The sequence below is a fragment of the Diceros bicornis genome, chromosome 5 (genome assembly GCF_020826845.1).
Source record: "Diceros bicornis minor isolate mBicDic1 chromosome 5, mDicBic1.mat.cur, whole genome shotgun sequence".
Taxonomy (NCBI): domain Eukaryota; kingdom Metazoa; phylum Chordata; class Mammalia; order Perissodactyla; family Rhinocerotidae; genus Diceros; species Diceros bicornis.
Genome location: NC_080744.1, coordinates 82,648,418 through 82,670,778, shown reverse-complemented (window position 1 = coordinate 82,670,778; position 22,361 = coordinate 82,648,418). Strand labels below are relative to the sequence as shown.

Below are 22,361 nucleotides of genomic sequence, written 5' to 3'. Positions count from 1 at the left end.
ACTTTTATAACTCTACCCAGCCAAACAGAACCACATTTTTAAAAGCAGTTTTATATACAGGATTAGACAAGAAATGCACTGTTATATCTCAGATACAAGACCTTAAAGAAAAAGTCGTATAACCAGTGCGAGGTTATAATTATATTGTTCTAAATCTAAAAAGCAATATCAATTCAGGGAGGCAGGCTCTCCCCATCTTTTTTGCGTTGTGGTGGGAGCAAGGAGGAGGCCAAGCCAGGGACAGGGACCCGTGGCCATGGGGGCTGTGCTCGTAGCTGAGCCCCCGTGCCCTCAGGCCTCCCTGCCACACTGTGGGAGAGTGAGAGCCAAGCTGGCTTCCTCCCGGGGCTGGGGGGACCAGCTCTTCCCTAAAAAATACTTTGACTGTATGCTTGTGCGTAAAAAGACATTTAACTCTTTGTATTCTGTAAGCAGCACTCCTTTAAATTCTGAGTAAGAACCTATTTATAAATAGTCAGTATATAGATGCTAAGAAAAATTTACAAACATGAATCTGTCATGAATCTGCCCACTACTGACTCTGAAGATATACATGTATCAGCAAAGTATTGGTTAAGGAGGCCTTGCGTCCCACCAAGTGACACGAGGAGCGGGCCACACACGGAAGCCACTGTTCTAGACTGGCAGAGGGTTGCTTTATCAGGACCCTTGGGTTCACTCACAGGAGGCTCTCTCTCCGTTGTTCCTGGTGTTGATGTCCCCTTTGCTCTGGCGCCCTTTAGTCCCTGTCACTTCCTCCATGCGGTAAATTTCAGAGACACACAATTTTGGATTGAAAGCAAAGTACATTTTGCCAGCTTTGATGGTCAGGTTGCGGTGGTCCCAGTCCCACAGCTGCTGCAAGTTCTGGTTGTCGAGGACGTAGAAGGAGTAATTCCTAGAAGCACAGAAATTTGCATCAGCACCTCTGCCCTTTCCATCATCCACCCTAGACTGCTGGCCACCCCACACAGGTCCTCTCTGCCGCGTGGCTCCAGAATACACTGCCTTGGCCAATAAGAGGTTTAGTTATTAAAGGCATCTGAGAACGGCTAGTTACTGTTGACAACGGCAATAACATGATTCAAGGATAACATATTGAAATCGATAAGACACTAATTAATGACCTCTATTACCAATAAATAATGCTTCTCACAGTGGAGGATGTTACTCGAATCATCCCCTAGAAATGCCTCTGGTTATTTCTCTCAGAGCAGAGTATGTACAATGTACTTGAAATCAGTCCACGGGAGGACAGACATGCTCTGCTACTCAACCGGAACAGCTTACATATTTGCTGTAGAAAGTCGCCCATTATCCTTAGGGGTAAATCCCATCCGAGCCGTCAGCAGCATATGATGCAACAGGAGGGAGAACGGGACAGGGAGACACATTCAGTGGTGGTGAATCCCTCCTCCAGATTCACCCCACCCTGAAAAGCCCCAGCCTGGGTCCCTGGAGAAGGTGGGGGAGGAAAAACAGCCCCTGATGGGCAGTGCCCCTGGGCCACCCATTCAGGCAACAGTGAATCAGTGTCCAACACAAGCTTAGTGTGCACAGTGTACAAAGTTTGTTTTCAGAGCACTGGGCCCCATCCCCAGAGTTTCTGATTAGCAGGTCTGAGTGGGCTGAGACTCTACATTTCTAACCAGTGCCCAGGTGATGCTGATGATGCTGGTACTGGGACCACACTTGGAGAAGCACTGGTCTAACAGATGCTGAGCACCAACCAGGGTCTGGAGGTCCAAAGCTGACAAAGTCAGACGTGGGTCCTGCCCCTAGCGGGTGGACAGAGAAGCAGCAGACCCAGCTGTCCACTGAAGGAAAGATGAAGGGACAGCCAACATTGGCAGCAGCTACCTCTGGCTACCTGGAAAGAAACTCATACCCGGGGAGGCAGAGAGCAGACAGCCACGGCTTGCGGATCTGGAGAAAGATCCTTGCATTATACCTTTCCCTAGAGGTCCCTCGGGAAACCAGGCAGATAGGGCCACAGCTGCCCGCCTGAGTCCTCTGTGCTGAAAGGTCTGCTTCCCACGGACCTCGAATCTTTCCTCTCCCCTCCTGCTCTTCAGCCTCAGTTTTTTTCTGGGATTCACTTGAGCACTTTACACAAAACTGAGTCTAGGAATTGGTATAGCACCCTGAGTTAAGCTAAGATCCACTCACGGATCCAACACACAAACAGTGGAGAGGCAAGGATCCCCTGCCCTCTTTCCAGAGCCAGGGTAGCCAGGACAAAACAGAAGCCTGAAGCCCTCCTCTCCCCTGGGGGCTGTGTCCACTGGCCACCTCTCTGTGCCTGGTGAGGTTCTTCATTGACACTCATACCAGGACCCCTACATGCCTGGGGAATCCTTAGCCTGAGTCTCATTCACTTAGAGCAAAGCAGAAGTTATGGTTACAATGCTGCCAAGCAGACACTTGACATTTCCCTGGGAATTCACAGGGGAGTTCAGGTGGGAGGGAGTTTGGAGACGGGGATCCAGGACTAGAAATGTCATTAATGAGCTACATGGCCATAGGCAGGTCACTTAGCGCTTTCTGTAGCCCCATTTACTCATTCATAGGACAAAAGGGGCATCTGAGCTCCCTGTCGGCTTTAAGAGTCCAGGACCCTAATGCCCAGGAGGAGGTAGAGAGCTGAGGTGGAATCTGCCCCACCAGCCTGAAGCCCAACCTCTCTGCAAGCACTGGCCCCCGTCTGCACATGCCTGGGGGTTGGGGGTGGGAGTCCTGCACGCACAGGGGTGCAGTGAGACAAGGGCCTCCAAAGGCAGGCTCCTCACAAACTCACCTTGAGGCCTCTTGACACATTCACGGCCACCAAACCAGGTGGTAAAAATCTACAAGTCAACAATCCTCTCCTTTTGGTAAGAGCTCACCCCCTAACACATACATCTGCTGGAAAAGGAACGTAGGACACTGTCCAAATGAATCTAGAGTCGGAACAGGCAACACAAGGCCATGTGTGCAGGCGGGAAGCACCCGGAGATGGCAAGGTGAGATCTGCCGTCCCTCAGGACAGCCCCCACCCACGTCTGCTCTCCCTCATCTCCCAGGATGCTGCCAGAAGGCAGAAGGATTCGTGCAGTCTTACCACTGAAGGAGGGTTTACAGGTGGAAACAGATGCCTCCTATTGTAGGCCCATTCTTGCCCGTGGAATATTTCCAGCTCCGAAGGACACTCTGCAGTGTTAATACTAACCCCAACGGGTCTAGCTGCTCAGGTTCCTGAGCTGGTCACATGCACAAAATCTCCTTGTTGGTGCAGAAACCTCTGGGCTGGGAGTAAGTTCCAATTAACCAGGTCAAACTTCTGTCTCAACCCAGGATGAGACGTCTTTTTAGTGAAGTCACTTCACTAGCAGGGAACAGAACCACATCGAAAACACCTTCTAAACAAAATATGCTTCTCTCCAGGGGAGGAAGCATGAATTATAAGTCAGGAATGTGACAAATGAATGGCAGGCACACTGAAATCCTGTGTATGTAATTAATCACTTTGAAAAGCAAGATTATCTTTTTACAGTAAACACAAACATTTTTTACAACACCGAGAAGGCCTGGAGCCAGGATACCAATATCAATAAAACCCAGGCTTATGGAACCTGTGTAAGCGAAGGAAAGATAAAAATAAAACCCTCGTCAAAATAATAATCAAGCCATTTATGAGCTGCCTGTCAATACTGCTCTTGTTTTTCCAACCCAGCTTGGGGCCTGGCTCCCCTCAAATTCCTCCCGTGATGAGGTGAGTATTAAGAGATGGTAGAAGGCGGAGACTTGTCTGCACATCTTCAACACACACACGCTTAGATTTTCATTGTTTCCTAAAGGAAATGGTTATTTATGCCGATTACTCAGTAAACGTGATTTCCTAATTGTTTCTAAGCTTACTGCCTTTACATTCAAACAATATTTTTAAAAAATAAGTTATTTGTTTATTTTTCTATAGCTAACATGGGCTCCATGGTGCCTGGGTTTCACAGATATTGGAATCATGGCTCCTGGCCTTCTAATGTTGCAAAAAAAGTCTGTTTCTGTACTGGGTAGGCCCCACCTGCCAAAATGTTGACCAGCTGAGGCAGGCTGGAAGCAGTCAGTTATCTCTTTGCGGACATCTGTAGATTATCTGTATTGATATTCTAAATGCCTAGCACATATTATATACTCAATTGCTTCATTTATGGCTCCAGTCTTGGGGCTGTCTTACCTCTGAATTATCAACACCACCACCTTCCCGCCTGCTCCAATGAAGGGCAGGGAGGATCAGGAAGCAAAGGAAGGCAAAAGCACTAGGGATTTGCATGGTACTTAAAAGACAGCCCCGCGTCCAGGGTTTGGAGAACCGCATTTGGGAATCCGAGGATCAGGGTCTGAGTGTCACCTCCACTACTTACTAAGCAACAACTCTAGGCAAAGTATTTAGTAGGCTTCTCCCAGGCTGGGACAAATGGGGCTGAGGGCAAGGTCTCCAGCCTGCGGAAGTAGGAAGGGATAATTCCCTCTTTCCAGCCCTTGCTCACAAATTGAAAAAAAAAATCTGCAAATACACAACAGATCATTCCCTTTCACTTCTCGGAGGAGAAACCATGGCGTCTTTCCGGCTGTCTCTAGGGGGCATCAGAACCCAGCACATGGGGCCATCTCCAGCATTGGAGCAATCTGCAACTGATACAGGACTTAGCCTTTTCACAGATGCTGCCTCCAACCCATCTGTAAGAGGTTGCTTCACACCAGGTCCAAACTTCCCCAAATCCAACATTTACACCAATCTTGGGGGCTCAGCAAGGGTGGGAATTTATATTCAAGTGGCACTAGGCACCAAACAGATACTTGGAAAATATTTCCTCTTTGAGTGTTTTTAAAGGAGCTGTACTGAGATATCATCTTGCTGTTGTTTTAATGCCATGGAGTTGATCCTGACTCCCAGTGACGCTGTGGACAGCAGGGCAGACCCCTACCCAGTCTTTCTGCACCATCCTCTCATCTTCTAGCGCTCTATCAGATAATGCTCTGCTGTTATTCATAGGGTTTTCATGGCCAATTTTTGGAAGTGGGTGGCCAGGTCCTTTTTTCTAGTCTGTCTTAGTCTGGAAGCTCTGCTGAAATCTATCCACCATGGGTGACTCTGCTGCTATTTGAAATCCCAGTGGCATAGCTTTCAGCATCACAGCCACATGCAGCCGCCACAGTATGACAACCGACAAGATAGGTGGTGTGGTTCCCTGACCAGGAAACGAACCCCAGCCACAGCGGTGAGAGCACTGAATCTTAACCACTAGACCACCAGGTCTGATAATTTACCTACCAAAAAATTCACCCGTTTTAAGTGTACAGTTCTCTGAGCTTCAGTAAATCTATACAGCTGTCCAACAATCACCACTGTGCCGTTTCAGAACATTTCTATCATGTCCAAGTTCTCTCATTTCCAATGGTGGTCAATCTCCCATCCCGTCCCCAGTTCTCACTGATCTGCTTTCTGTCTCCATAGTGTTGCCTTTTGTAGAAATTACATATTAACGGGATCATACAATGTGTAGCCTTTTGTGTCTGGCTTTTTCACTTAACCTAATGTTTTTGAGGTTCATCTACGTTGTTACATTATTGTTGAGCAGTATTCCATTGTGCCACATTTTGTTATCCATTCATCTGTTGATGGACATTTGGATTGTTTCCAGTGTTTTTTTTGGGTGGGGGGAAGGGGCTCTCATGAATAATACTGCTATGAACATTCACATACAAGTCTTGTGTGGGCATGTTTTCATTTCTCTTGGGCAGATACTGGGTAGAGCCTAGAACTGCTGAGTCACATGGTTGAGTCTATATTTTTTAAAAGCCCCAGAGAAATGTTAAAGTGCAACTCTGTTGCAACCCAATCTTAGAGTTGCAAAGGTAGAATGAAGCATGAGTGTTGCAAAGTCATGGTGGGTACACCAGCACAGAGGTGCCTCAATGCAGCCAAGAATTTCAATTCTTACAACCCACTACCTTCGCCTACTTTTATTCTTTTCAGGGCTTTTCCTTGGTGGCACCAAAGAATCTGAAATTTTAACTCCCGGTTTAGCTGATGACATCAGAAAATAAGGTTGTCCAAATAATGACATTTCCAGATATCAGAAATACTGTCTCTTATTTAAGGGCTTAAAAATGAGCGATTTTATAGAAATTTTGTACATGTGCATTACAAAATCCGTTTCCTTCTTAAATAGCAGAAGAACCTTGGTTTTCTTAATGTTTAAGGTTATTGGTCTAGAAACACATCACATTAATGGAGTGAGTGATGCCCTCAAGGAAACCCTGGCCGTCTGAGTTCTTCTGAACAAACCGATGCTCTCCGAGCCCTGTTCTCCAGCAACCGACTGCCCTGCTGTCTGTTCTGATGTGATTCTGCCTCTACCTGTTGCTAGTCTGGAAATCAGATTACAAAATCGGCTCACAATGATTGATATAAGAGCAAACAGGCTCTCAGTGAGTTCCAAGAGCTCTGCTCTAGGTAAAATGCTTGAATTTCACATTCTCGACTTGACCCAGTGGTCTGGGCTGCTCGGGAAACTTCTGGAGGCAGATCTCAGTTCCAGTTTGGAAAGCCAATGTTGTCAAAGGATCTTGACATGAAGGATCTCTGCACGATGACTTTTTCTGCTCTCCATCAAAACAAAAGGCTACAAAACTTTCATCCTATTGAACCAAATGAAAGCATTTATTTATATTCTCACTGGCTATGACAGGCTTGAGAAAAATAGTACATTGTGGCAACAGTGTGACAAGAAAATATTTAGGAAAAAAAGTCAAAATGCTTTGGGGATATGCATATAAGAAGAAATAACGGGAGAGAGCAGGGGTTTCCAATCTCTACTGCACATTGAAGTTCCCTCGAAGTCTTCAGAAAATGCCTGGATCCCACTCCAAACATTCTGATTGAATTGGGACAGGGTGCAACTCGAGTGTCAGGATTTATTTAAAGCCCCCCAGATGATTCTAATGAGTAGCAAAGTTTGGGAACCACTGCGATAAAAGTTATCTTGGCTTAAACCAAAAGCACACAGAAATGAAATGTTCAGAAATTAAATTTCCAGATAGCTCTGCTAACACTCCTCTAACTCAGAAGCCTTGAATACGTGCTACTGCCTACCTAAATTATAACCTCCACACCTGGATGCATAACACCTTACGTAATTCTAATACCACCTACCTCTCCAGCATCATTTGCCAAACAGGTCCCAGGATGCCCCAACTCGTTGCCTTTGCTCCTGCCGCCCTACCCTAAACTGCCTTTCTTCACCCTCTGCTTTCTGAGTGTTTCTGGAAACCCTTCCAGGCCCATCTCAAATGCCCCTTCTTCTTGGAAGCCTGTTTGATCTTCTTAATCAGATATCTGACTCTTTTTCATGCCCATGGCACGTTCCTTTTCTTTCCCTCCTGGCACCTCGCAAGTTCTGCTTTGCCCTCTTGGCATTCATCTCTTTATCATATTCTGTTCTTCTCTTCCTCCCGAACTCTTCCCTTCTTGCAGGAGGGGAGCAGGTGAAGGGGCTGGACCTAATTCTCTTCCTAAGTCTGAGGAGGAGAAAAAAAGAATCGAGTTGTTGCTACTGGTGATACCTGGTACAAAGACAGCTGTGGGGAATTCATTACAAGCGAGGATGACCTACACCTTTTCGGTTAAGGGTGAGGAAGGCAGGGGAGAGAACTCAATTCCCATCAAGAGAGGCAAGGTTCTTAAGCGCCCTAGCTCAAGAGAGAGCCTCCGAAAAGCAACACGCAGGAATAAAAGGCTGGGAGCCCAGCAGCCTCAGAGCTACAAGGGCTATTGACCAGCAGCAGGTTCTGACAACCTGAGGCCCATTTGCCCTCCCCCACCATCTAAAACACTCACAGCAGGGCAGGGGACCAAGGCTTACCTGAGCTTCAAAGTGTCCCAAACACCTGAGCAATGACGCGCAACCTTAAAAAGACCCCACTGGGACTTCTGGTTTTACACAAGTTTCAGATAAAGAGAAATACATCATATTCTTGCACATAAAAATCAAGCTTTAATTTTCAGCTACATTTAAATGCATAACACTTCTAGTTAACACACAACTAAAAGGGAATCACATTATGTAATAATGAATAAAAATTAGTTAAACTCTCCTCTCAGCTTTCATCTCTCTCTCACCTGCTCAACCTGGGGAAAAAATGTGTACCCTTACACAGCAGGAAATCTTGCAGATACCGATCTGCCAAAGGAAAAATGCTTATCAACACCAGGGACTCCAGAAACACAAACCTACTTGGAGAAAGAAAAACTGCACTAAAATTCATTTTACAATTTAATACAACCAACAATAACCACCACCTCCAATCGGCAGAGCCTCAGCTTGCCATGCAAGTGGCCTGGGACACTCTGGGACTGGGCACAGTGGCAGCCTCTTGGATTTGCGAGGAGAAAGAAGTTTTTCGAAAGAATCAGTGTTCCCAGTGGGAAGGACAGTGTGCTTTTCAAGGATGGAATGAAGAGCTGCCCCCTCTCTTGAGCTGTATCAGATGATGGAATTTTAAGAATTTAAGACTGACCAAGAGTTAGTCTGAGAAAAGCAGAGAGGCTGTAAAGAAACTCTTATGCGGTAACTTTACCCAGTCAGGGTAGATAAATCAGCAAGGACAACCTTTCCCACGACCTTCCCACCTCTTTCTTTCTTAAATTATTTCCCCAAATTCTCTTTAGAAGGAATCCACTCATTAATGGATGTCTCTCTTTATTTCAAAGCATTAGCTTAAAGCCAGGCAAGAGCTGTATTTAAAAGGAGGACTGGGAAGAAAAAAGTACAGATACAAAGGTATACACAGGCTAACTGCTGGAAAGACACCGTGTGTGCAACAAGCACCAGCTGTCATTTATCCTCTGATAGAAAGCCTCCAGCTATTTTAAAACCCCTATCGCAAAGCACATTTCTGCAGAAGGCAAAAATTCTATCAATACCGCAAATCCTATAAGCTAATCAATAAAAACAATTTTGTGAATCAAGAGTTCTTTATAACAAAATGAACTGTCCATACTCCTCCAAATCTCTTATATCCCAACACATTTTGGAAGATGGAACGGTTTTTATGTAGGATGGTACTGCATCCTGAGGCAGTTAAGGGTCATGTAAATGATGATTTCATCGAGAGTTAAGCATTTTAGACCCATTCCTGTCACTCTTGGAAGAAAGAGCCCCCAAGAACATCCCTGTCTGCTGTTTCACCGGCCACAGTCAGTCATGCAACCCCTGACTGATGGGTCACAGCATAGTTTTCCAAAAAGCAACGTCCCAAGGATGGAGAATCTCAACTACACCGGACACTACTGAAGGAGGTGGGCCATCACTCAGGTAGCACTAGCATTACTGTCACTTCTTCCTTTTTTCTTTGTAACAAGAAAACAGTTCTTACTTAGTAACGTAGAATTTTAAAAGCACGCTACTTATTTTGTAATAGGAGAATGTCAGTTCATGAAATTTGGAGCACTTACCCCTCTAGCTGCTCCTCTCCTAAGATCTGGCGAAGGTTTTTCAGAAAGGACAAGGAGACCAAGGCGTGGGAATGGCGGATCTTCACATAGCCTGTCACCACCTCGATGAGCCCCATGAAGTTCTCCAGTTCCGAGGCAATGTTATCTATGTTAAGAGGGGACCATGTTACTGAGCATTCACTTAGCGTAAGGGCAACACACTTGGTTTCTCACAAACACGCATAGAGAGCGATTCCGTGGCAGGTCTTGTTTTGTGGTGCCACCGAGATGCTCAGGCTGCTGGCACAGGACCCGCCGCCTTCTGTCAAAAATGCACTTCCCCAGGCTTGACTTTCAAGAACCTTTCCCAGGACAGGGCCCCTGAGGCAGGAGAAAGCGAGTTTCTAGAAGGCCGGGTACTGCAGCTCCCAGGCTGACTAACAATGTAAAATCATAAATACCAGACTGCCAATTAGCGAAGGCCAACAAATCTAGGGAACGTCTTTTAATATGCTCTGTCAACAGACAGCACTGCCTCCACAGTACAAGGGCATGACTAAATAAACAACAATTTCCCCGTCTCATTAGGAACTGCCTTTGCTGCATTTCTAGTTCCTAAGATACAGGGATCCAAATTGAAAGGTTCCATCTTACTAAGACTGGAAAACGCACTAAAATGTTAACGATAGTTATCTGCAGGTGATTTTTAAAAATTCATTTCTGTGCTTCTAAATTTTCTGTAATGCACATGTATTATTTTCATAACTAGAAAATAGTAGCTAAAACATATGTAAAAACAACATGATATATAAACAGTGTATTTCCTTTAATCTTATTTAGCCTATCTTTTTCTCATAGTAAATAAAAAACATAAACTTCAGTTCAACTTACATCAAAATTATAATAAATACTATAATGAACTGGGCATGGTTCAACTAATGGGATTTTACCATGTATGACTTGTGAAGGCTCATTTAATGAAAGGTTCTATTTTGCTTTGAACTGATAAAAATGAAAGAATAAAGGTCCTGTCCTAGAGGGCAAGGCCCTACATTTCATGTACACTTCCGTGGTTTTCCAAGAGAAATTCAAGTTGCAAAGACTAGAGGTTGCCTGTCAGTGATGGTTCAAGGAAATGGTGCTGAATCTTAAATGTGAGGCAGGACGCATGCCCTGTAGTCAAGGCTGGGACTGTCCCTTCCAATAAGATGTCCTATTACCCTAAATCCAAATGACTTCCTGAGTTGGACATAAACTGGAAGACACATTTCATCATCATGCAAGAATATGTACCAATTGCCTCTCAAATTATACTTCTCCATGGGTTTAATTCATGGATTCAATTTTTACCTTCAGAATAAGAAGATTAAAAAAAAGGAAGGTTTAGGTACTTAAAGGGCATGTTCTAGGGATGAAGAAATCTTTTTAAAAATTAGGAAATCTATGGGGCCGGCCCTGTGGTGTAGTGGTTAAGTTCAGTGCGCTCCGCTTCAGCGGCTCGGGTTCGCAGGTTTGGATCCTGGGCGTGGACCTGCACCACTCATTGGCCATGCTGTGGTGGTGACCCACGTACCAAATAGAGGAAGAGTGGCGCATATGTTAGCTCAGGGCTAATGTTCCTCAGCAAAAAAAAAAAAGAAAAAAAATTAGGAAATCTAGTAAGAGCAAAAAGAATAAATCTGCAGAATACCACGAGGGTAAGAAAATTCTAGCTATGTGGAAACAAAGTTATCCCTGTTGTCGAGGGGTGAAAGGTGTCGTGAAAAACAAGGGATATCAAAAAATTCAGAAGAGCTAAGCAAAAACTTGTTTCTGCCATCTCTAAACTGTGAGAATATAGCTCACTCATTTAACAAACAGTATTAAGGAAAAGTAAATTCACAGAATAAATAAATTAGTCATTTTCTTTCCCCAAATGGTAAAAACAATTTCTTCACAAAAGGATTTAGAAAAACAATTTCTTTCAACCTCAGGGCTTTCTTACTATATTTATTCTAGCTTAAGAAACTATCAGTACCTTGACCAAGTGGTCCTGGTGGTGGAGAATTTAAGGCACCACAACTAGAAGCCCTTGTCGATTAAAGACCAGAAGTGAAAATATCACAGAATAAGTCAACAGGAACTGCCCTGCACAAATGCAATGACCAGGAATGCCACCTACTGCAAATGACGGTGATTCTGCAGGGGTGAGACGGAAGCTCTAAATAAATGACGACAGATACTTGTATCATTTTGGCTCTCAGAAGTAAATCTGCAGATTAACCACTCTTTTGGACTTAATAAAATTTTAAAGTGATATCATTAAACTCTTCCCTTTGCTCAGTCTCCTCAATATATCCAAGTAACCGAAACTCTTTGGACTTAAAACTGTGTGGATTTGGGGGGCCGGCCCGGTGGTGCAAGTGGTTAAGTGCACGCACTCCACTGTGACAGCCCGGGGTTCGCCGGTTCGGATCCTGGGCGCGCACCGACGCACCGCTTGTCAAGCCATGCTGTGGCGGCGTCCCATATAAAGTAGAGGAAGATGGGCATGGATGTTAGCCCAGGGCCAGTCTTCCTCAGCACAAAAAAAAAAAAAAGGAGGATTGGCATCGGATGTTAGCTCAGGGCTGGTCTTCCTCACAAAAAACAAAACAAAACAAAAACTGTGTGGATTTGGCTCCAGCTGGAGGCTGCTGAGTCATACCTCTGATCCCCTGGTCTCTTCTGGGGTTTGTGTGTGTTGGGACCTGCCTCTCCTGCGTAGGACGAGACTAAAAGAAAGATGAGGGATGACCCTCTGCAGGAGTAAACACTGCGCCAATGGCTAGAAAACAGACTGCCTTTCAATCTGTTTTTTATTTTTGAGGGAAACTCAAAGGAGAGGCATCAAGCATGAGGCTTATGGCACCATGTTGTTTTCTTAGGCCCATATTTTAGTTGTGAGTCATGGACGGGTAGGAAAAGCATCAACAAAAGACACCAAGAGATCCAGCCACCTCTTCCAGGAGGATAGAATACTTACTGCCTCGTCGGATATTAATGAGCAAATTGCCCTTGAAGATGGTGCATCCTTGGAGCATTTGAGCGGAAGTAACAGAATCAATGGTCTTTGTTTTCTTTTCTTCCTCACAGACTTTGGGGCAAGGACCTTCACAAGGGATGCAATACATGCTGTTGGAGATAAAGAACCAACCAAAACACAGAGATCAGAGTGTCTCCTTGCATTAAAAAAATCCTAAGGACATGCTCTTATTCTAGTTGTTTTTGTAGTACAAATTATAAAAACCAACCGTTTTGAAGCGTTCAAGTGGTCACACTGTATCTCATCCTCAAGCCCACCCAGGATAAGCCACTCAAATTGCAAACAAAAGGAAGAAAAGTGCCTACACAGGAAAAGTATGTTGCTTGTTTCCAGACAAAATACGTGATACATCCTTGAAGCATGTGTGTGTCATAGGCTGTCCGACTGGTGAGCCAGCTGGTCCCATGTGGGAGAAAGAGCCTTGCAGAAAGGAAGCACTGGGGGCTCTGGAGAATGGGGCTGCTCTCTGATGTCATGGCCCCTGCCTAGCACACCCTGGAGAAGCTGGAGAGGCGACAGGGACAGCAAAGGGACAGCAATATCTTTGCTACTAACAGGAGTCTGACTCCCACAGCCAGAGTTCCAGAAAACCCACTGAGGGACTCTGAAAGGCATGTGGTATAGCACAGATCCATTATTTTCTTGCTAAAGCACAAGTGAAATTATTTCTTGACAGTGTTTTGCAGAAACTTGTAAATTGATCCAAATGTTGTTTTTGCTGCATGCACAGTAAAAGCAAGGAACTTCCATTCCTTTGTAATGAGCTCCTTTTTCATATGCTATCTTGAACATGCCACAAACCACCAAGAGTCACGGACAGCGAGCGAGACTGGCACTTTTCCTGCCTACCTATCATTATTTAGGAAATAGCAGACAAAACGCTAATCCACCTCCTGAGCCACAGAGCAAGGATCAAAGGCTGCGTTGATTTCCAAACAAAATAAATGATACAACATTATGGGATGTGTGTACAACAGGATGGTGAGTTGGAGAGCCATTCTATTTACACTATTGTTCTTGAATGATCTTTTATTTATTTATTTATTTATTTGCTGAGGAAGACCGGCCCTGAGCTAATATCTGTTGCCAATCTTCCTCTTTTTGTTTGAGGAAGATGTGCCCTGAGCTAACATCTATGCCAATCTTCCTCTATTTGTATGTGGGTCACCGCCACAGCATGGCCACTGACGGACGAGTGGTGTAGGTCCATGCCCAGGAACTGAATCCGGGCTGCGGAAGTGGAGTATGTCGAACTTAACCACTAGGCCACCAGGCCAGCTCCTTGAATGACCTTTTAAATTTCATGCAGATAAGTTAAAAACATTCAAGAAAACAGTGTAAATTAGCTCTTTTCATTAAGGACTTTTTTTTTCCCCTGGAACTTTACTGCATATCTAAGGCAAAGACGCAGGGTTTTGTTTTGTTTAAAAGTTTATAGGTACACAAAACTCCCCTGGTATCTTCCTATTTCGTGTCGGGAGAATGGGAGGCAAGGTTTCCAAAGGAACTGAGCCAACCACAGGAAGGGAGAGCTCTTCTTCATCTAACACCACACTCAACATTCCCATTTCTAGTGTGGGTAGTAGCTTCCCTTCAGCACTTTTTGTTGGTTTTTTTATTGCTTCTAATTTACCTACATGCCATATAATGCCCCCAATCTCCCTTTTACAAAATTTTTCATTTTGAAATAATTACAGATTCATAGAAAGTTGCAAAGAGTACAGAAAGGTCCCATGTATCCTTCACCCAGTTCCTCCCAATGGCTATATCTCATATAATGATAATGTAATATCAAACCCAGGAAATTCACACTGGTATAGTGTATGTGTATAATTCTACGTCATCTCATCACTGTGTAAGCACCATTTTGATCAAGATACAGAACCAGTCCACAAAGATCTCCCATATAGTCACCCCCATATCCCTAACTCCTTCCTGGCAACCACTAACCTGTTCTCCACCTCTATCTCTCTAATTTTGTCATTTTGAGAATGTTATATAAATGGAATTACATAGTATGTGACCTTTCAAGATTGGCTGTTTTCACACAGCGTAAGGTTCTTGAGATCTATCCAAGTTGTTTTGTATTTCAATAGTTTGTTCCTTTTTGTTGCTGAATAATATTCCATGGTGTGATATGCCACAGTTTGCTGAACCATTTACTTATTGTGGAATATCTGAGTTACTTCCAGTTTTTGGCTATTACAAACAAAGCTGCTCTGAACAACTGTGTAAGTGTTTTTGTGTGGACATAAGTTTTCATTTCTCTGGGATAAATGTCCAGGAGTGTAACTTCTAGGTTGTAAGGTAAGTGTCCGTTGAGTTCCCCTTGACATTTTATTCAACTAGCAACTGAACCAAGTGCCTTCATTAAAATGTCTAGGAATCATCTAGCACTCTAAAAATGCTTCTCTAAGGAAGTGCTCCGATTACATGTTTACAGATTAAGCTTCCTAGAATCCATTCTGATACAGAGAGGGTATAAACAGTATTTAAAAATAAATAATTTAAAGTAAGTGTCAAATAGGCCTTAAAGGCTGAGAGAGGGGATTTATTATTTCTTGATGCCATTTTATTTTATTTTATTTCTTTTTTTTTTGTGAGGAGGATCGTCCCTGAGCTAACATCTGCCAATCCTCCTCTTTTTGCTGAGGAAGACTGGCCCTGGGCTAACATCCATGCCCATCTTCCTCCACTTTATGTGGAACGCGGCCACAGCACGGCTTGACAAGCGGTGCGTCGGTCCACGCCTGGCGTCCAAACCGGTGAACCCCGGGCTGCCGCAGCAGAGCGTGCACACTTAACCGCTTGCACCACCGGTCCGGGCCCGATGCCATTTTATTTCAAAATGGAAAAGGTAGATCTCTAGCTTTGAACAGACTGTAAGAATGCATAGGGAAAATAATGGCTCAATTCTTTGAGGAATGCACTGCAGTGGGAGAAACACCACTTGAAATGCACAGCACCCCCACTTTGCCCGCTACATCATAGGAAAATGTACCCAAAGGACAAAGATGGTATCACCCCCAGTTCATGGACCAGCTGCCCCATCACCATCCCACTCCCAGGAGGAACTGTGGCTGAGTCACCTCAGGGCACTGGTAAAGCCCTTTTAAGTTCTAAGACTGCCAATAAAATGTGAATAAAATGTGGTAGACTTATTTTGGTTGGAATATATATACTTACGAGTTCACTGGAGTCCTTGGCACATTTATCATTTTAAAGTACTTACAGTAATTTTTATTATTACAATGGTTATAGAAATTATAATGGGCAGAAAGTTGTTCTACATCCAACGTTATGAAATAATGTGAGTTTTATCTTTGATTTGAAGGTAAGCCTACGGTAGGAATAACATCTTCAAATATTACACTGAAAACAGAATCTCCTTTATAAAGACTTACTTGATGCATTTTATAGAAATAGACTGCAGGAAAAAGCAGGTAAATGACACATTATATTCAAAATTAATGTTTACTTTTCAAGCAGTATTTTATATTTGTAGAATAGTTCTGAAGAACCCAGGAATGTAAGGGTCCCCTGGTGCTCATCATGAAGGAGGCTTCTGGCCCATTACAACTGAACTACTTTTTCCTAAAAGTTCTCTGCTCTGCTCCAGAGGAGGGAACAGCAACTCCAAACCTCTAGTATTCTTTTGCTTCCAGGGTTACAGTCTTATATTTTGTAACAACGCTAAGATTGCTTTTTCATAAACATGACAATTTTAGAGAAGTCCAGTTGGCATACACAAGGGGGATGCCATTTGCTGTAAGGAACTTCTTTGCTTCCCAAGTGAAGTCTCAACATTTAGGAAGGAAAATGAGGGGCACAGAGAAAACTGAGGGAGGGCGAAGAAGGGGGTGGAGGTGAGAGAGAGGAGAGGGTGCTGATGGAAAACGCAGGTTACTTTAAGCTACTGCTTTACTCTTAGTAGCGGCTGGTTCAGGCACAGGACGTGAGCTTGTGCTAAGAGACATTTTAGGCCTGCTCGCTGCCTCAAGGATGCTGTGGGGGCTTGTCTTGTCTTCCCTCTTGCAATCCCAAAGCCTTCACTGGGCTAGTGTTGAACAGCACTAGGGGTGAGGAAAACCTAAATCTACAGGGTCATCTCCCCCCACCCCCCACCGCTCCAATGGAAGCCCAGCAAGTGTGACGGTGACCTCTGGTTACCTGAGCCAGCAAGTCAAGTCCTTAATTTCAAGTGTCCAGGCAGTACACTTCAAAAAAAAGCAAAATAAACTGAAAAAAAAATTGCCAATTGCTCCTAGAAATCTCATAAAAAATTTAAGTTACGCCAGTCCTCCAAGAAGACCCATTTCCGTTAATCCCCCCGGGGTCCCACTGAAATGGAACAACCAGCAGAGCCCACCTTTCTGTCCCCTGGGGGCGCTGTGTGACCGACAGGCCACGAGACTGACCTCTGACTGCCATTGCGGATGAACCCCGAGGGGCACTCCTGCATGCACTCGCCGTCGTGGATCACGAACCCCTCGGAGTCGCTGCCCTCGGCGCTGAGGATGTTGGCACAGAAGTCGCGGTCCACGCAGCGCCAGCCCTCAAAGCGGTAGGTGTTGGGCGGGCAGGTGGGCACGCAGACGCCGGCATAGAAGTAGTGGCGGCAGGCGACGCAGGCTGTGTCATTGTCGGGCGCGCTGCAGCTGCCCAGGCACTCGGGGTGGCAGCACTCATTGTTCTCGGTGCACGCCCGCTTTCCACACGCGCTAGGGCACACTGTGGGGGCAGAGGGGACAGGGCGGTGAGATGGCAGGAACTGGACGGCCTTCACCGGGCCTGGCCAGCATTCTTCTTGGTCATGGGCTACCACCAGCACCAGATCGCTCCATTGACAGAAACCAACCAACCACATGGGAAATCTCCAAATGGAAAATCACTGGGCCCTGCACGCCAGGTAAGGGTTGCAATGACAGTTATTATAGACCATATTCAGAGTTTCTTCAAGGCAGGGAGAAAATACTTTGTCTTTAGAGTCAGGAGAGCAGGGTTTTAAGTCCAGCCTCTCCTATTTACTGGCTGTTTGGTCTTGGATGAGTCCATTAGCTTCTTTGACCTTGATCCTCTATCAAGTGGAGGCAGTAATACCCACAGTAGAAGGTTGCCTGAGGCGCATGTCATAATGTAGCAACCCTACACAAACAGTACTGTGTATTATTCCTTTTTAAAGGCATTATGCTGTGTTCATTCTGCATTTTGGATGTATTCTTTACTGAAATACCTTGAAAAGCCTTGGTGTGCAGAAATGCTCATTTATTTTAAAAATGATTCAGGTTTACAAAATGGCTTTAGAAAAGTTTGTGTATGTCTGCCTGCATCACATCAAAGGTCTTACCCCAAATAAGCAATGAATACTAACTTCACGAATCCTAACCTATTACATCACTGAGAAGTCCCATGCCTGATGGTTATTCTCAAATACAAGAAAGTGGGTGGGTGGGCAGTGTCTCTGAGCCCACAGGACCACAGGATATTAGAAACCATCTCCTCTGAGCCCCTCCATGCTAAAGTTGAGGGAAAGCAGTGTCTAAAAACCAGAGATCCACAATTCACATCCCAAATAGATGAGCTGGCATCTATTTCCATAACAATGCTGTAATGCTCACACTCTATGGGGCTGTCAGCCTCACTAAGCAAATAAAGTATAAATCAACAAAATATGAAATCTGGTTTGCATTATACATTTCCTACTTTTTCCATGAGTTGGAAAACAACAGAAAATTATTTAAATATGTATATTATTGACTCTGACATGCATTTTTTAGTGAAGATTCTATTATTGGTTTTCCTTATAATAAAAATACATGCTCAAAAAAAAAATCAGAGATCACAGATAAGAAAAGAGAATATAAAGAACATCCAGTCCACTGGCCCACAAACCACCCTTTATCAATACCTTCATGTGGACCCTCCCAGATCCTTTCCTATGCATGTGCTTGCAACTACAAATATCTATTAAAAAAACAGGTCAAGGGGCCGGCCCAGTGGCATAGTGGTTAAGTTCGCAGGCTCCACTTCAGCAGCCCAGGGTTCACCGGTTCAGATCCCAGGCATGGACCTCCGTACCGCTCATCAAGCCATGCTGTGGCAGCATCCCACATATAAAGTAGAGGAAGATGCGCATGGATGTTACCCCAGGGCCAATCTTTCTCAGCAAAAAGAGGAGAACTGGCAACAGATGTTAGCTCAGGGCTAATCTTCCTCACACACACACCAAAAAGGGTCAAGCCCTTCTGAAAGCATTGTTTGGCATAATATACCGGGAATTCCACAATCGTTTAACAGCTGCATTGCATCCCATGGTATAATGTACTGTAAGTTACAATGAGTCTCCTATGATTAGACATCTCGTTTATTCCCAACGTTTTATTATTACAATCAGCACTAAACCTTCATGAGAGTCCTTAGTTATTTCATTAGGATCAATTTCCAGAATTGACCTTACCAGGTCAAACTGTCCTCTAAAAAGTTTTTACCAATTTACACACCAAATAGCTGTGTCCAAGAGTTCCTGTTTCACTGCAAACAGGTGAATTTAAAAACAGATTATCAGAACTTGGACGTTCAAACGAATACTGAAACCTCTGAAGAAAGCCAACAAATTCGCGTGCTACTGTCAAGCTTAAAATAATTTTGCAATTTTCTCCTTTGAAATCATCCTTTGACAGAGACCAAAGGTTGCCTTCCATTATTTATTCTTCTGATTTTGATAACAGAAGCTTGATTTTTAACTGGGCATTTTGCCATCCAGCTATATATTACATCTCTCAGCCTCTCTTACAGCTAGCAGTGACTAAATTCTAGCCAGTGAGACATAAGAAAACTTTTTGGGTGCAACTTCCTAGAAGATTCCTTAAATCAGAGGGGGCATGCCCTTTTTCTTCTTTGCTGGCTGGAATGCAGGAGTAATGCATGAAGCTCAAGCAGCCCTTTTGGACCATGAGGTGGCCCATTAAGAATAGTGGAGCAAGATAAAAGGTACTTGGTCCCTTATCACTGTATAGCCAGTAGGCTAACCCTGGACTGCTCACCTCTAGACTTCTTGAGAGAGAAGTAAACTTTCATCTTGTTCCAGTGCTGCTATTTGTGTTATGCAACAGAACTAATCCCAAATAAGACACACCTTTAGAGCTATCTGTAAGCCAAGAAGACCACCACTCCTGTTGGCTTACGTCATTTTTGTTAACCAGAATTAGCTCTCACTAACTTCTGGCTATTTCCAAAAACTAATCTATCCAACAAATAACAAGGACTAACTATCTCTGATCACACCAAAAAATATATGTTGTAGGAACTCCTAAAATGCGGAGATATATAAATTGTCTACGAAGGTGATTATCATGACGAGGATAACACTGATTTGAATTGATAGGCCTAGCATATTTGCGGTAAACGCACACAGACACATGCACACACACACACTTGACTCTCAAATCTCACACTCAGAGACATCTAATAAGCAAATAGATTAAATGACTATTTAATTTCAAATATATCCATTATGGAGGTAACTTCAAGGCTCAAGATCTAAAGAAACAATGAAATTGTGTCTCCCTAGTTCAGGTTTTTAAATAACAAAAGAACATAAGTCCATCTATCCTTCAGTTATTTATCCACTCAGCAACTATTTGAGTGTGTGCTGCACCTGTATGCCAGACCCTGTCCTCAAGGAACGGATGATACACCAGCTAAGTGCAGGAGTGAGTGGAGGTGCATGGTGTGCCCTGGGCCCTGGGTGCCAGGAAAGGTTCCACAGAGGTGTTGAGGCTGGAGCTGAAAGAAGAAAGATGAGGAGGATAAGAATCGAGAATAACACAGATGGAATTATATGTGAATGCACGTGAAAGCAATCAAGTCACTGCGGAGGGAGGACTGGGTACCAGTGAAGAAGGCTGGGGGCCAGCCACAGACAGAGAAGAGGGCCAGCTCAGGGAAGCACTGAAGGCCTGTCTGAGGTGTTGAGACCAGTTGGTGGACGATGGGCATCACTGAAGCTTTTAGGCAGGAGAGCAACATGGTCAGATTTTCATATTACAAAGGTCATCTGGCAGCAGCACAGAGGGTATGATGACCAGAGAGGGCAGAGCTGAAATAAGAGGGATCAGGCGAGAGGAGAGGAGACACGCAGGCTTGTTATGTTGTCCCTACAAAGTTTATGTAATATAATAGATCCATGAGGTTCATGTGGTTAAAATGAAACTGGCTGCAGAAACCATGTGCATAGTCCCACTCGTCAGCACAAACCAGCTGTATTAAGCATACACCTCACTCAGAGCACTGAAGTCTCTGGGGGCTTCTCTTCAGCCATGAGCCACCACTGTGCTTTGTGACTGGAGGAGGGGAAAATCGATTAAGAATCTTACAGTCATCATCAGAGACTAACTGGGACCAATATCTACTTGCAAAACCCCCTTTGCCTCACTTACAATTTAAATTAAATGCTATATAAAATGACAAGTAGCAGACATTAATATCAAATAGCTATTAATGTAATACTAAAAACTCAAGAGTATTTACAAGAACAGAAAAATGTCCCCACGCACTTGCTTGGAATCAGTTATACCCAAATGCAAATGTTGGGCATTTTCATTATGAGAAAAAAAAAATACCTGAAAAAGTATCTGTAGATATATTTTGCATTCCATCCCCCACTCCACTGGAAACAGCATCTCTGGGCAGCCGTGTATTGAGATCCCCAAAGGGGTGTGTTATATAGAACTGCACCATTAGTCAGTTCTTGCCACAAGTAGCACACAGGCTGGGGAATTAGGGTTTTGTTTCAGTGATGGGAGCTACTTCAGGAGGAATTTCAGTACAGTTTAAATTAGGTAAAATCATATTCTTTATAAAGAGAACAATTTCTCTTACAAGGATCACGAATCAAGGGGTTCCTTTATGTTCCGTGATGCAAGCTGCACAAACAGGTATCAAATACTATGGGGGAATATATAGGGGGTGTGATGGGGAGAGATGACTTGTTGTTAGAAGACAAATTCCATAAATAAGAGGCTGCTCCAGGGTTGGAAGCCGGTGTTCCCCTGGCTGCGGCACAGTCAGAGAGGATTCTGGGAGGCAGGCAGAGAACACGTGGAAGTTCAGGATTAGAGAGTCCTGGAGCCAGCCCCAGAAGCCTGCTGTAAATTTTGCCTCATCTCAATGTATATAAATATTATTAGTGTTCAGGACTATTAGGGGATTTCTTGAAAAGCCCAGGGCAGTGTGTCTCGCCAGCAGATGGATGGCTGCTCCACATGAATGCCAAAACTTAAAATTTAGTACAGTTACCAAAATCCCAATTACGGAGCTGTGGGAGAAAGGAAGGGAACCTCCTCCCTGGCTTCCATGAATAGGGAGCACACCTAGCATGATTAAAGGCATTTCCCCTTTTAAAAATAAAAGGAAAAGAAAAGCTGCTATAAACTAACAAATATACAGGGGAAAAAGCAAATTGATTTTGCCCATGAGCTCTCTCTCTTATAACAACCAACAATAAAAACAAACGCCTATCTGAATTCTTGGAAAAACTAACGACATATCCCACATCTACCAGTGAAAGGATTGGTTTGCGGTCACAGTCACATAAAAATGAGGCACTACATTAAAAGCTCATTCTCTTCATTTTTGGGGACAAGAAAAAAGTCACATACATCAGCCTTTAACTCTGTCCCTCTCTGGAGTCCTTGTATTTATCAAATTCTTTCTAGGGTTTTTTTTTAAACACTTGTTTTTGTTCTTGCCAGTAAGTTCTTTAACAATGTTTACCTCAGAGAAACCATTTTTAAAAGCGTATCATATATTATGATAAGTACT

At 44.0% G+C, this 22,361-nt stretch overlaps 1 protein-coding gene across 1 annotated transcript in view; it reads right to left on the bottom strand.

Moving 5' to 3' along the window:
• Positions 1-22,361, bottom strand: part of IGF1R (insulin like growth factor 1 receptor) — a 291,231-nt gene that overhangs the window by 48,281 nt on the left and 220,589 nt on the right. The window contains exons 3-6 of the mRNA XM_058542364.1: positions 16,958-17,270; positions 12,480-12,628; positions 9,497-9,641; positions 684-898 (exon numbers count right to left, since the gene is read on the bottom strand). Of these exons, the coding sequence (XP_058398347.1) occupies positions 684-898; positions 9,497-9,641; positions 12,480-12,628; positions 16,958-17,270 (822 nt within the window). The remainder of the gene's footprint in view (positions 1-683; positions 899-9,496; positions 9,642-12,479; positions 12,629-16,957; positions 17,271-22,361) is intronic.